At 41.2% G+C, this 13137-nt stretch overlaps 1 protein-coding gene across 3 annotated transcripts in view; it reads left to right on the top strand.

The window, feature by feature from the left end:
• The window catches only part of ANO4 (anoctamin 4), a 428017-nt gene that overhangs the window by 11099 nt on the left and 403781 nt on the right, over positions 1-13137 (top strand). For all 3 annotated transcript variants that reach the window (XM_086712549.1, XM_086712550.1, XM_025926582.2), the window contains exons 2-3: positions 2257-2340; positions 10062-10313. In XM_086712549.1, the coding sequence (XP_086568675.1) occupies positions 2257-2340; positions 10062-10313 (336 nt within the window). The remainder of the gene's footprint in view (positions 1-2256; positions 2341-10061; positions 10314-13137) is intronic.

The following is a 13137-nucleotide window of genomic DNA, read 5'->3' as shown; positions in this document are numbered from 1 at the left end:
CTCAACCAAGTTGTAAGAGTTTATATGCAGAAGAACTGGGCCAACACTGGCCTGCGGATTCCCAGCCCAGTGTTCTTTTTGATCCCAGCCACCTCTAATGAAGTTATGCTAACAAGAAGGGGAAATGGTCATTTTTTATTTTTTTAATTTCATGAATCTTTTTTTCTTTCCTGCAACCAATGAACATGTGCTAAAGTTTCACCTGATGACAGGCACAGCACTAAATTCTGGAAATTACAAATTGAATAAGGCATGGGTATGCTCTTGACAAGCCCATGGTTTAGGGTCCATGTCAACCAGTGCAGTCTTGCCTGCTCAGTGCTGTTGGGGGCGTGTCTGATGCTCAGGAAGCACCTTACAGAATGGAGATGGTCTGGGAATGTTTCTTAGAGGATGAGTTGGCCACATGCACTTACTAAAATTATTTTTCCCCTGTTAAAATTAGTTTAAATTTTACCTCCCTGTTTGTGGACATATAGTGGCCTTTATGTGGCTTCTGAGGGCCACCACCATTTCTCTGCCCTCTGGCTCAGCATTTGCTTTTTTAATATTCCCCAAGTGCTTTCAAACCCCAGGCATATAGGGACGTCCCTGCAGAAGCCTCTCATTTCCTTCTTTTCATCCATGTACCTGCTATTATTTCCTCCCAAGAGTGTTTACATATAAAGCTATCTTTTCTACCAATCCATATTGTGCTCTCACTAAAATCCGACTCTCAGAATGTTTCTATAAACCCTTCTCTTGGAACACAACTGACTTATTCTTAGTAATTATTTATTTCCTGGAGACCATTTGTAGATCAGAGTTTCAAAGTTTTCCTAGTATTACATACTAGGAAATACGTTATTACATAACGTATTTAAATGGTTCTTTTAGGTCAGTTTTGTAACCATGATCATAATAACTGTCGTAACCTGAAAAGTTTTATTTATTTATTTATTTATTTATTTATTTATTTATTTATTTTATTTTTATTTTTGGGACAGAGAGAGACAGAGCATGAACGGGGGAGGGGCAGAGAGAGAGGGAGACACAGAATCGGAAACAGGCTCCAGGCTCTGAGCCATCAGCCCAGAGCCCGACGCGGGGCTCGAACTCACGGAGCGCGAGATCATGACCTGGCTGAAGTTGGACGCTTAACTGACTGCGCCACCCAGGCGTCCCCTGAAAAGTTTTATATTAGAAAATATATATTTATTTTGATATTTGAAAATCACTTATTTGTGCCCTGCTGTGTTTCATAAACAATTTGAAATGTTCTGATCTCGATGTAGGCTCCATTCTGCCTCATGCTGTCGTGTGACCCTGGTGCCCAGAGTCTCAGCCTTTCCATCAGAGAATAGGGTTGGGCTGGGTGGGGGGTGATGACTGCCCTGTCCGACCTCATGCGTGAGGTGATGTGGATGAAAATGCTAAGATGCTGTGTCAGCGGAAGCTTTGGGTTTCTTTGGCTCCTGTGCCTACAACATTTTCTGTTCACAATTGTGAGGAATTCGGTACAGCGTGTTGTACTTTTAGCTCTGAAGGGAGCTGCATCCACGTCTGTGGTATCCACTGGGACATCTCCCATGGCTCGGCCACCCTCACTGCTCATCAGGATTATTACAGCGGCCTCAGAAAGGAGTCTTTTGCCTCTCATCTTGCTTCTTCCAGTCTGTTCTGCACATGGCCTCAAAGTGACCTTTCTAAAGTTAAAATGGGATCCTGTTCTTTAGGCAAAATCCAAACTTGTTAACATGGTTTATAAGACCTGTCGTAGCCTAGCTGCTGTGCACCTCTCCTTCTCTTCCTGTGCTCAGCTGCTAACTCAGGAGCCTGTTTGTGGCCTCTGAGCCTCCAGACATAATGAAGCCTCTGCCTGGATCTTTCCCCTCAGTTCCTCCCTCTTTGGCTTAGTGAGGTGGTACTCATCTTTAGGTTTAATTTATATGTCGCTTCCTCCCGGAAGCCTTCCCTGCTACCCTCTCTAGATCAAGTGTTCTCTTGACTGTCCCTGCACTTCAGCATCCTTTGTCACCCCCCTTACAATAATAGTGGCATCCAACTGAAATTGCCTGTGTGGGGCTGTCTGGATTGTTGGCTGAACGTTTCAAGTGCCTGGCACTGAGCACTAGGTAAGTACCAATGAATGAACTGATAAAGGAGTATGAGACTGCCCAGAACAGGGAGCTGGTTAATCTACCAACGGTCATATATTTACACTGTGTTCGTGGTGTCTATCAGGATGTAATCCACTGTCTCTTATTTTCTTAACAGACAGAGATGTGAGCAGTGGGAGTTATAACCTTTCCTCCGCAACGACAGGCAGCTACTACAGTTGTGTCAGCCAGATCACCATAGGTGAGCAATTGTGACATTTTGTTTTATAAAAATTATTATTGCCTGGAAAGGCCCAGGGTAGTATAATAGCAGGAGTCTGTGTTTCCAGAATCAGAGCAAATGCTTGCGGACTTTCTTGCTGGGGCACCCTCTTGTGGATTGTTAGTGCTTTTGCATGGATATTGCTGGAGGCAATGTGGTTGGAAAAGCTAAAAAAAAAATCCCCACGTTTTCCCAACGTTTCATCATTTACTTTAACTCTTTAATTTGTATATCACCTGATTATTATGTACTTGATATTAAAACTGACTTTTTAAGATTTATATTTAGCTATTGCTGCTCTTGTCCTTCGACATACATTATTTTGCTTAATCAGGACTGTATGAGGAAGGTATTCTTACTTTTCCATCTCACAGATGAGAAAATTCGATCTTTACCATCTAGCCAATAATTAATGTATCCATGGTTTCAATCCAGGTGTGCTTGACACTAAAAGTTCATGCTCTAAAACACTGTATCATCGTTTCTCAAACCTTAGTAATGTGGACACCTATAAAAGCAAATAATGATTATGAACCTCTAAAATTGGTTTAAATTATTTTTATTATAATAATACTTAAGTATGTTCAAACATAAAACTAAGTATAAATACCTTATAGCCATACCAATGGCCATACAAATCAAATTGAATTTATAAATAAAGTTTAAAACACTGTAAAGCAAAAAATTACAAATCTATCACATTAATATTATAGACATCATTATTTTGCCAAAATACAATCACTTCTTGTAATGCAATGTGGGACTGGCTGCAGCAGCAGGGGATCTTTGAGTTGAGTACAACTTTACTGCTACGTATTTATGATAACTCTGGTCTGTCCCCACCTTTCTCTGTTCAACTCACTGTGAAATCTCTGCTAATGCTGGTGAGGTTATTGGATCTTCATTTGGTATGGATGCACCTTGACATATCCATCTGTCTCCTTTTCTCATTGAGTGTACCAATTGGTGCCAACTTGATGGAAACACAAAAACAAATCTAGGCACTAAAATTAAGTGGTAGAACTTGGTCTGCAATATGCATCTATTAATTTTAAGTGATTAAATTAGATTTTAAATGAAAAATAAAAGCAGTTAAAAAAATTCTTGTGGAGAGTTCATGGACCATGGTGTGAAAACACCAAACAACCTACAGTGACATTCCTAAAGACATTTGTTGAGTAGTGGGAGGTTCAGAGCAGGAGGATGACAAGATGAATGCACGGATGAAAGAAGGGATTTTGATGGTGAACAAGGTGGATTTCATGCCGGGCAGAGGATCTCACGTCATAATAGAGTAAGTAGCTGTGACTTTAATTTTGACTTGAGACAGTAATGAACTTGGCAGGTGCGATAAAGAGCAGGTCTGGAGGGAGAGGTGTGGGAGAACTGGCAGGACTAGTCATTGACTGGATGAGGGAAAGACAGAAGTGCCCTGAGACTTTGATTCAGGGTGACAGGGAGTCTGAGCCATCTCTAGGAATATAGCAGTCAGGAAGAGGACTTGATGGCTACTGCTTGGATGTGGTGGGTTTGAGGTGCCTGTGAGACTCCCACCTCAGAATGACCCACAGGAGAGAATGGGCAGGAGATGAAGATATTGGCATTCTCTGCACAGAGGAGTCAGTAGAATTTTTCCAAGAGGATGAGATTATAAGAGTCAGTATATTGAATGAGTGGAGGGCCAGCTCCCAGTCTTTGAGGGAAGCATAGTTAATAGAAATAATGACAGAGGTAGGAAGACCAAGTGAGCATGGTTTTTGGAAAGCCTAGGGAATTTCTAGGAGAGGCTGAGGAGGGTTATAATTCAGGGACTGCCCTGGGGACATCCCTGAGAGCCACGGCAATGGATGGTGGGAGTGAAGTCAGGTTACAAAGTTTGGAATAAAGAGTGAAGAGCTATGAATAGAAACTTATCTTTTAAGACACTTGTCAATGAAAGTGGAGGGTAAATAGGGAGGACCACATGAGAGCTTTCTCCATGCCAAGCTCTCTTCTAGGTACTTTTTCTGTATTTACTCATTTAATCCTCACAAAAATCTTACGAGTTAGATGCTGTTATTTTCCCCATTTTTCAGATGAGGAAACTAAATTCTAGAGAAGTTAAAAAGTTCCTGGAAGATGCATGGGTAGTAACAGCTGGGATTTGAACCCAGGTAATCTAGCTCCCATTAGATGACACTCTTGTTATTTGCCATGGGCCTAGTGCCCTTTCCTGGTCTTTTTGGGTTCCCAGACCCAAGTTCAGTGTGTGTGTGGGTACCCTCCCCCCACCTCCACAGTACAAAGCGATTTTTAGACACCAGCCCAGTCTGAGATTTCAATTCAATTCTTACACAAAAAGTCACCTTCCTTAGTAACAAGACATCCTTGTCACTAAATTTTATGGCTCTGAAGCATTTTCAGGTACTGTGTGTGGATGAAGACCTAATATATCTGGAAAATATATTTTGGCCATCTCAATGACCAAGTATATATTTATTATAAGTCATCATATTGCACCTAGTCTAGTCAGCTTCGGCCACTATGTCAGCATGTTATGGGTTGAATTATGTCCCCTGAAAAGATATGTTGGAGTCCTAACTTCTGAGTGTGATCTTATTGGAAATAGGGTCTTTGCAGATACAATCAAGTTGAGACGAAGTTATTCTCCATTAGGGTGGGCTTCTAATCCAGTAGAACTGGTGTCCTTGTAAGTAGAGGAGAAGAGACACAGAGACACACAGGGAGAACATTATGTTATGATGGAGGCAGAGATTAGAGGGATATATCTGCAAGTCAAGGAACACTAAGGATTGCCAGCAACATCAGAAGCTAAGAGAAAGGCATGGAACAGATTCTCCCCTAGATACTTCAGAGAGAGCACAGCCCTGTCAACATCTTGATTTCAGACTTCTAGCCTCCAAAGCTATGAGAACAAATTTCTGTTTTCTTTTAAGCCATCCTGTTTGTGGTACTTCCTTAGCAGCCCTAGGAAACTAAGATAGCAAGTCTTACTGCCCTAGGGAGTCGCTTCTGAAGGGGAGGTGGGTATGACACTTAGTTTTCTCAGAAGGTGATGGGGTAACTGAAAGGCTTTTAAATGTTGCTTCGGTTCCCTGACTCAAAGTGGCTGAAACCATAAGGAAATTTATTTCACATAACAGGATGACCAGATGCAGGCCTGCCGTTAGGACCAGATGATTAAGCTATTCAGTGATGTTGTGAAAGACTTTCTCCCCTTTGCTTTCGTGGGAGAATTTATCTTAGTGTGGCAGCCATCTGGCCACCACAGTTCCAGGAATTGCATTCAGACACAACAGTGATCAGAGGGAGAGGAGCTTTGGTGCCTTCCTCAGGCTTTGACTTGAGGAACTGCGACTTCCCCCTGAAGCCCTCAGAGACTGCTCCTATCTCATTGAGCAGGATTGGGTCACATTTCCACCCTTGAGCCAATCATTATTCAGAGGAGATGAGCATCTCTTTAGATGAATCAGAGTTCATGCAGAGGAAAGAGGAGGATGTCAGCTTGCCCTGAGTGCCATGTCTGGGTAGGGGTACCCTCAGTTGCCAAAGTGGGACTCTGTTGGGAGGAAGGAGGGGGATGGATTCTGCACAGGCGTCAGGCAGTGTTCACTTCCCACAGTCTGTCCAGTACAAAATGCTTTTTGCACTTTGCAATATTTATAGTAAAGGCAGAAAATAATTAACAACTGTAGATTCCAAAGCATTCGAGGGAGGACAGATCTCTGGATCATCCAGAGATGTTCTTTTTTTTAAAGCTCTTTTTGTTCTCTTTCATTTCCTGCACTGCAGTCCTTCTCCTACAGAATACTCCATTTAAGAAAATAGCATACTCGTGGACTCCCTGTTAATAGTTCCTTGTAGGAACCTATGTCCTGCCAAAAGAAAAATTGCCAAACAAACAAACAAAATAACAACAAAAACAACTAAGAAACAGAAAAAGACTCCTTCTGAAATCTTTCTATTTATCCATGAGACTCTTGGATAATTCCTTATATTCTGGTAGTGAACTCCTGGAGAGATTAAATTGAGAGATTTAAGAACTTCATAGTTAATTGACATTGTTTCCTCAAAATAGTATATAATTTTTGAGTGTTCCTTACATGTCTCTCTTCACAATTTGGGGTGATATGTTGACATAAAACTCCAAGGGAACTGAGACCTTTGCTCCTACCCCACTGTCCACCAAGGGATAGGATAATGGGTGAGGGAGAATGGGTTGGCTACCAATGTGGACATTTTCTATTACTTGCCTCTTAGACATTTGGGTGCCAGCTGTTCCCCTGGATGGTTCCTTATCCTCTCAAAATACTTTGACCTCATTGCGAATTTAGGCTGATCCATTTATACTCCATTATAATCATGCGGAAATGATCATAGCTAATTTGTATCAATAGCATGAATTAAAATATTTGCTAATGAACTCCATTTCTGGAGTAAATGATGTGGTGATTTTCTAAACTAAAAAAAAAAAAAAGAAAAGGCTTGTTAGCTATGTGAATGATGCCTTTTCAAAATTAAGTGTATACTATTAGTCAGCTATCATTTTAGAAAAGAAATGGTAAAATCTGAAGTTGAGGAGAGTGCAGAGTTCCTTGGGACTTTTAAACATAACATTTCTGCACTGTGCTCTATTCTGTATAATGACTCCAGAGGAGCTTAGAAATGTGGAAAGAGAAGAGGGATTTAAGCAAAGTTTCTGAATGAAGGATCAAGGCAAGGAAAAACATGGTATTATTATTCTGGTAAAAGGATTCTCTGGTGCAAATAGAAGGTAATACGTCTTCTAGTCTTTAATAAAAACATAATGGAACATCAAGTTAAATGGAGACTTCTGGAATTGCATTCTATGGCCCAGTAGTAGGAGCTGTGGGAGCAGTACTGATCACACAATAAACAAATTTGCATTAGAGGTTTAGTCAACAAACATGGTCAGGGCAGTTCTGGGGTCACCAGCATTCAGTTTAGTCTTATGCGACTCTGGCTCCATTGCAGTTCCAAGAGCCCTCACTCAAGAGAGATGCTCACCTTCATCACAACATTCCATGTAGTGGAACTCACCTTTTAGGAAGGTGACTTACCAAGAAGAGTCTAAACAATCCAGTAGGCGAGTTCTCAGGTTTGTCACCATTTCCCTTTCCTTGAGTATTCTGGTCCATTAGGATTTGTCTGTGAAACATTGTTCAGAAAAGAATAAATCACCTAAGAGTGATTTCTAGGGGAATGGGCCCCATTTCAGGCCCAGAATCCCTCTTGCTACCTGCTCTATTAGCCAGACGGGACGGCTTAGTGGTCGTGAGTCTTACTTATCTTCAGTGAGCTTGGGCTTGAATCTTGACTGTTAACTTCTGTGGATCAATAGCTCAGACCTTGGGGAAGTAATAATGTCCTTTGGCCTCAGTTTTCTTATCTGTCAAATGGGAATATTAGCATCTGCCTGACATGGTTATTGTGAGGTTTAAATGAGGTGGTGCTGGTAGATCCCTTAGCACAATGCCACTAAGTATTAGACAGTATTGTAATTTTTAGCAGATTTATTATTTTATGACAGTGAAGCTGGTTGTTTATTCTTAGGTCTCACCCATGACTTCTACGTGGGTAACTACCATGTTGATGAGTCTGGTCCCATTTCCCCTGATCCTTATGTTCATTTTTTTCCCCAGCTACCTGCCAGACATCTCCATATAGATATTTCCACTAAGGCTCAAACTCCTCATTTCTAAAAACACACTCAATCTTCCTGATCCCTTGCAAGGCTGGTCTTCCTGATTGCCACAGTTAGGCTGAGGAAATGCACCATTCTATTTGCAGTGAGTCTTCTCTGACATCTTGCGAGTGAGAGACAGAGCTCCCTGGTGGCCCCAAACCTCTTTCTTTTGTCAATGTCATGTATTTCTCTGGACTTGTTTTCCTTTCTTGCAGCCAGCATTTCAATGTGGCCCTTAATAATGCTCCCCTAGCCTCTGCCTCGCAGCTTTTTGCATCTTCTTCTTGCTGTTGACATCTAGGAACTCAGTGAACAGTGGGTATGTACTGGGTGCCAGCTCTGAGCCTCGCCTTGTGCTAGGTACTGATGGGAGATGAGGGAGGGAAAGAGTGAAATAGATGTTGGGAGGAGTTTCAAAGATGACTAAGACACCCTCTAACCTTGAGGGAAGCTCAGTTCATGAGGGAGCCACACATAGAAAGAAAAAAACAGTTTTCATTAAATGTAGGCAGGGACTGTTTGACATATGTCTGTGTTTAGGTGGTCTCCAGCACAGTGTGGGCAGGCTGCCCCAGGCACCCTCATCCAGGCTTCGGAATCTACACAGGTGTCCTTCACGTTACCTCTTTTGGGCTTTCTTGATTCCTCCACCTGCCCTCCCCAATTTGGACTTTCTCTTCCAACACCTCAGTCCCCAGACACCAATACTCTTTAGTGAGCCTTCCTTCACAAATAGTTAAGAAAGCTTAGAGATGTCAGAGGAGGCCTCCTCGAAGAGATAACCACTGGAGCAAGAAGGGACAGATTCTGGCTGCTTTCTCTGCCATTAGTTTGATTATGGAAATGCTCACTTCACAAACTCTCAGGGATGTTTTGCTTGCCAAAATATTTAGTTTTCTTACATTGGCATTTAAGACCCACACTGTCCTGTGTCAACCTACCTTTCTAGTTTTTTTTTTTCTGGATTATACTTATATTCCTAAATTCTGTATCTATGTTGCAAATGTAAAGTCCTGCAGAAGTCAGGTGTGTAAGACAAATGAATGAAGCAGCCTGGGGGTAAGGTATTAGGGAGTGGTGGGGACTGTGGCAGATGGGAATCCCCTTACTCCGGCTGAAGAGGACAGCTGCTCTAGCTGACATTTGCCATGTGGGGATGTGGTCTTCTCTTAAGGAGAAGATCAAGAGAATTTTTCAAGATAAGCCAGAAAGCTGGATTTCTCTTGAGAACTCTCTAGCCTTTTATTGTTGTCACTTTTAATTTGAGTTTCGCTTCAAATTAAGAAAAGTGTGGTTAAATAAAACATATCTGCAGAACAGGTCTGTCCCTCTATTTCCTCTGGCCTCTAGGTTGCCACCATTGCCTATAAGGCCAAGTTCATACCACCTTCTCCGTGACCTAGTCTCTCCACTCAGAGGAGCTTTCTCCCATGAGACTGCGGTGACATTTCTGTCCTGCTTTAAACTATTTCTTTCATCTTACTTTGTACTGTAGTTAGTTGTGGTTTGGGGGAAAGAACATAGATTTTGGAGTCAGACATATCTGGGCTTAAATTCTGCCTCTGGCATTTTCTGGCTACTTGACCTAGGGCAAGGTGAGATCCAGTTTCCTCATCTGTGAAAGTGAAATAGTAACAGTCTCCTAGTACTGTTGCTGTGAGGATAGAATCACTTATGCAAAGTACTGTATCTAGCACATAGTAGGCTTTCAGTTATTTTTCTTTATGAACACACGACTTATCTCCTTTATTAGATTCTTAGCTCCTTAAGGGCAAAGGCTGGACAACCGCACATAGCATGTGCTTACTAAACGTATGTTGAGCAGTGAATGATCTGGTAAGTGTAATGATTCCTCCCTGTTTATTAGTAACATGCATCTTTATTTCAAGTGGTATTCAATTTGACTCACAGCTAAGACTTTTGGGGAATACAAAAACAAATATGGTATGAGGCTTTGCTTGCTGTTTCTAACCGAAGGTATGTGTCTCGCCAGGTTATGATGTTGCTGGGCCTGTTGCAATTGGGCTCACCCACTGGAAAAATCCATACGCACAAGGCAGACCCACCCTCCCATCAGATCTGCCTCTCTTCATCTCCAAAGATGCGGGCATCCCTGTGTATCACCGATCCCTCACCCGCAAGACTGAGCTGCCTACACCTTTGTCTTGCCCAGCCTCACTGTCCATCACTCCAGTGCCTTCTTACAGCAGCAGCAGCCAGGAAACCCTGAGTCAAGACACGACAGGTAACAGTGTTGGCTCCCTGTTGGAGATTCAGGACTCAGTGTATTTAAAGGTTCCTTCACACATTTGCCTGTTGAACAAATTACATCTGCATTTCTGCTTGTGTGATGCTGTAGATTCCAACAATTCCCCCATGTTCACTGGCCTTTCATAGCGTCGCTGTGCCAGAAGGAAGGTTAGATGTATTTAGAAATATTTGATCTATGTGTTAGTTCTGTTTGGTAAAATGTCATCTGGAAATCAACTCTGAATCACAATTCCAAGTTTTGTCTTATGAATATTTGTTTAATTTCTTGAATCCTCTGCTTAGTGACAAGGCATCTTTCTTGGATTAATGTATTCAGAAGAGTTATCAATAAGTCATTTTTGAACACCTTAGTTACTACCCATTCATGTGGCTTCACCAAATTGGTCTATGTTGGGGGTCTGCAAACCACTACCAATGGGCCAGATCTCAGATGCCACCTGTACAGCTCAAGAACTGGGAATAGTGTTTACTTTTTAAAGATTATTGGTGTCATTGTTCAGTCATTAAGTCTAACTTAGTGATAGCTGTTATAACAATACCTCAGACCAGGTAGTTTATAAACGACAGAAATTATTTTATTTTATTTTATTTTTATTTTGAGAGAGAGTGAGTATGTGAGTGGGGCAGAGGGGCAGAGGGAGAGAGAGTGAGAGAAAGAGAGAGAGAGAGAGAGAGAGAGAGAGAGAGAGATTCCCAAGCAGGCTCCACACTCAGACATAGGACTCAATCTTGTAACTATGAGATCATGACCTGAGCTGAAATCAAGAGTCAGACACTTAACTGACTGAGCTACCCAGGTGCCCCTATAAACAAGAGAAATTTATGTCTCACAGTTGTGGAGGCTGGAGGTTTGAGATCAGGGTGCCAACATGGTCAGATGTGGGCCCTTCGTCAGGTCTCAGACTTCTTATAGTTTTCTCGTATGGTGGAAGGGGTGGAGGATCTCTGTGGGGTCTCTTTTATAAGAACACTAAATCCATTCCTGAGGGCTCCACCCTCATGACTTAAGCATCTCCCAAAGACCCCATCTCCTAATACCATCACATCAGGTATTAGGATCTCAATATATGAATTTGGTGGTTGGTGTGTGTGTGTGTGTGTGTGTGTGTGTGTGTGTGTGTGTGTGTGTTGGAAAAAAAATTAAAAGAATAGTAGTATTTTGAGACATGTAAAAGTTACATGAAATTCAAATTTGATTGTTCATATATAAAGTTTTATTGGGACATAGCTGCAATCATTTGTTTATGTATTGTCTCTGGCTGCTTTCGTGTGACAACGGCAGAACTGACGTAATTGTGACAGAGACTGTATGGCCTGCAAAGCCTAAAATATTTACTGTCTGGCCCTTTGCAGAAAATGTTTGCCAGTTGCTCATCTACGTGATCTTTGGGAGTCATGACTTAAACAATAAAGGCAGGAAAAATGCTCACAACATATTGCCTTAAAATTTATCACTTGAAATGCGTTACAGAAAATTTTATGCAAGGATAACCAGTTGTTTTTATTTCTAAAGTCTAAGTTGGAAGTTTAAATCATGAAAAATTTATCATGCCACATTTTTCTTCTATAGATATAGCACTTAGAAGTAATGGTTTAGTTGGACAAATCCAGTGTGCAATTCCTGTTCTGGGAATAAGTCTTTTGAACCTTAACATTCACAAGGACACTGAACAGTTCACAGATGCTGCCACCTAGAGGTGAGATGCTGATGTTGCAGAAGTTCCAGATTATCAAAAGCAATCTCTAAAAGCAGTAAATGTGGACTTCACTAAATGTGAAGGATCACCATTGAACTTCTTAAAAATGAGGATTCCTGGGCCCCTCCAGGCATGCCGTGTCCATGGCACAAAGTGGGCTTCAGCCGTCTGCGCTGGGCAGGCTGCTGTCTTCTGAGATTTTGGTTTCTGAGGTTCCTATATATACCTTGGGGGACACCCTCCAAAGTGTCTTTGGTTAAGTGGATTGATGGTATTACAGAGCATTGAATAATATTTGCATTCCATTAGCTCTGCCATGGCAAAGCAAACTATCTTTCCAGTTGTCCTGATTGAGGGTCAATTTGAGAGTAGAAAAATCATGATCTGGGCTGAACTTTGAAATCTCTAGGGTTTTGATATTATCATGAATGAGAACTGACTCTGCTTGCTTTTAAAATTTAATAAAATCTGAAGTTAAGAAATGAAGTGTTGTTGCCTTTGGCCGGGGTAGCTGCAGGCTTCTGGCATTTCTTGGCAAAGAGGAGTGTGAAATGGCAGCTGCCACATTAACATTTTATCACGTTTCTCTGTGAGTTGACTTTTTTCTTTCCACAGAGCACCATACTCAGAAGCAATCCAATTTCTAGAAGAGGTTTCTATTTTTACCTTGCAGATTTTCAAAAACAAATTAAAAGCGCATAGTTTTCTTCATTCCTGGGAACTTTCCATTAGCAATAAAATACTGAGTTTTTCCAAGCAACTGTTTATTATTTTTATTTGTATACTTATAAAGTTAGCCTGAGCATTTAAAGATATATTAAACAAGCATGTAGTATTTTATTATAGAAAATTGTAGATGCTGGGACCTCCTGTAAGTCTCAGTTATGATTATATGTGGGTTAATTATTGTATTTATTTGCTTTTTTACAGAAATTTATTGATTTTAATGTGTATTTTCAGTGTGGAAGCACCCAGTTTCCTTTCTCCTTCCTTCCTGTTTTTTTTTTTTTCAAAAATAAGGATGATATTATTACTTATCTATATTTTAGTTTTTGCTTCTGTTACTAGTTTGAAGAGATCTCTGGGGTGAGGTAAACAGTT

This window comes from Puma concolor, chromosome B4, assembly GCF_028749965.1.
Source record: "Puma concolor isolate L17-30 chromosome B4, mPumCon1.1.hap2, whole genome shotgun sequence".
Classification (NCBI taxonomy): Eukaryota; Metazoa; Chordata; class Mammalia; order Carnivora; family Felidae; genus Puma; species Puma concolor.
The sequence above is the reverse complement of the archived record's forward strand: the minus strand, read 5'-3'. Positions and strand labels throughout refer to the sequence as shown.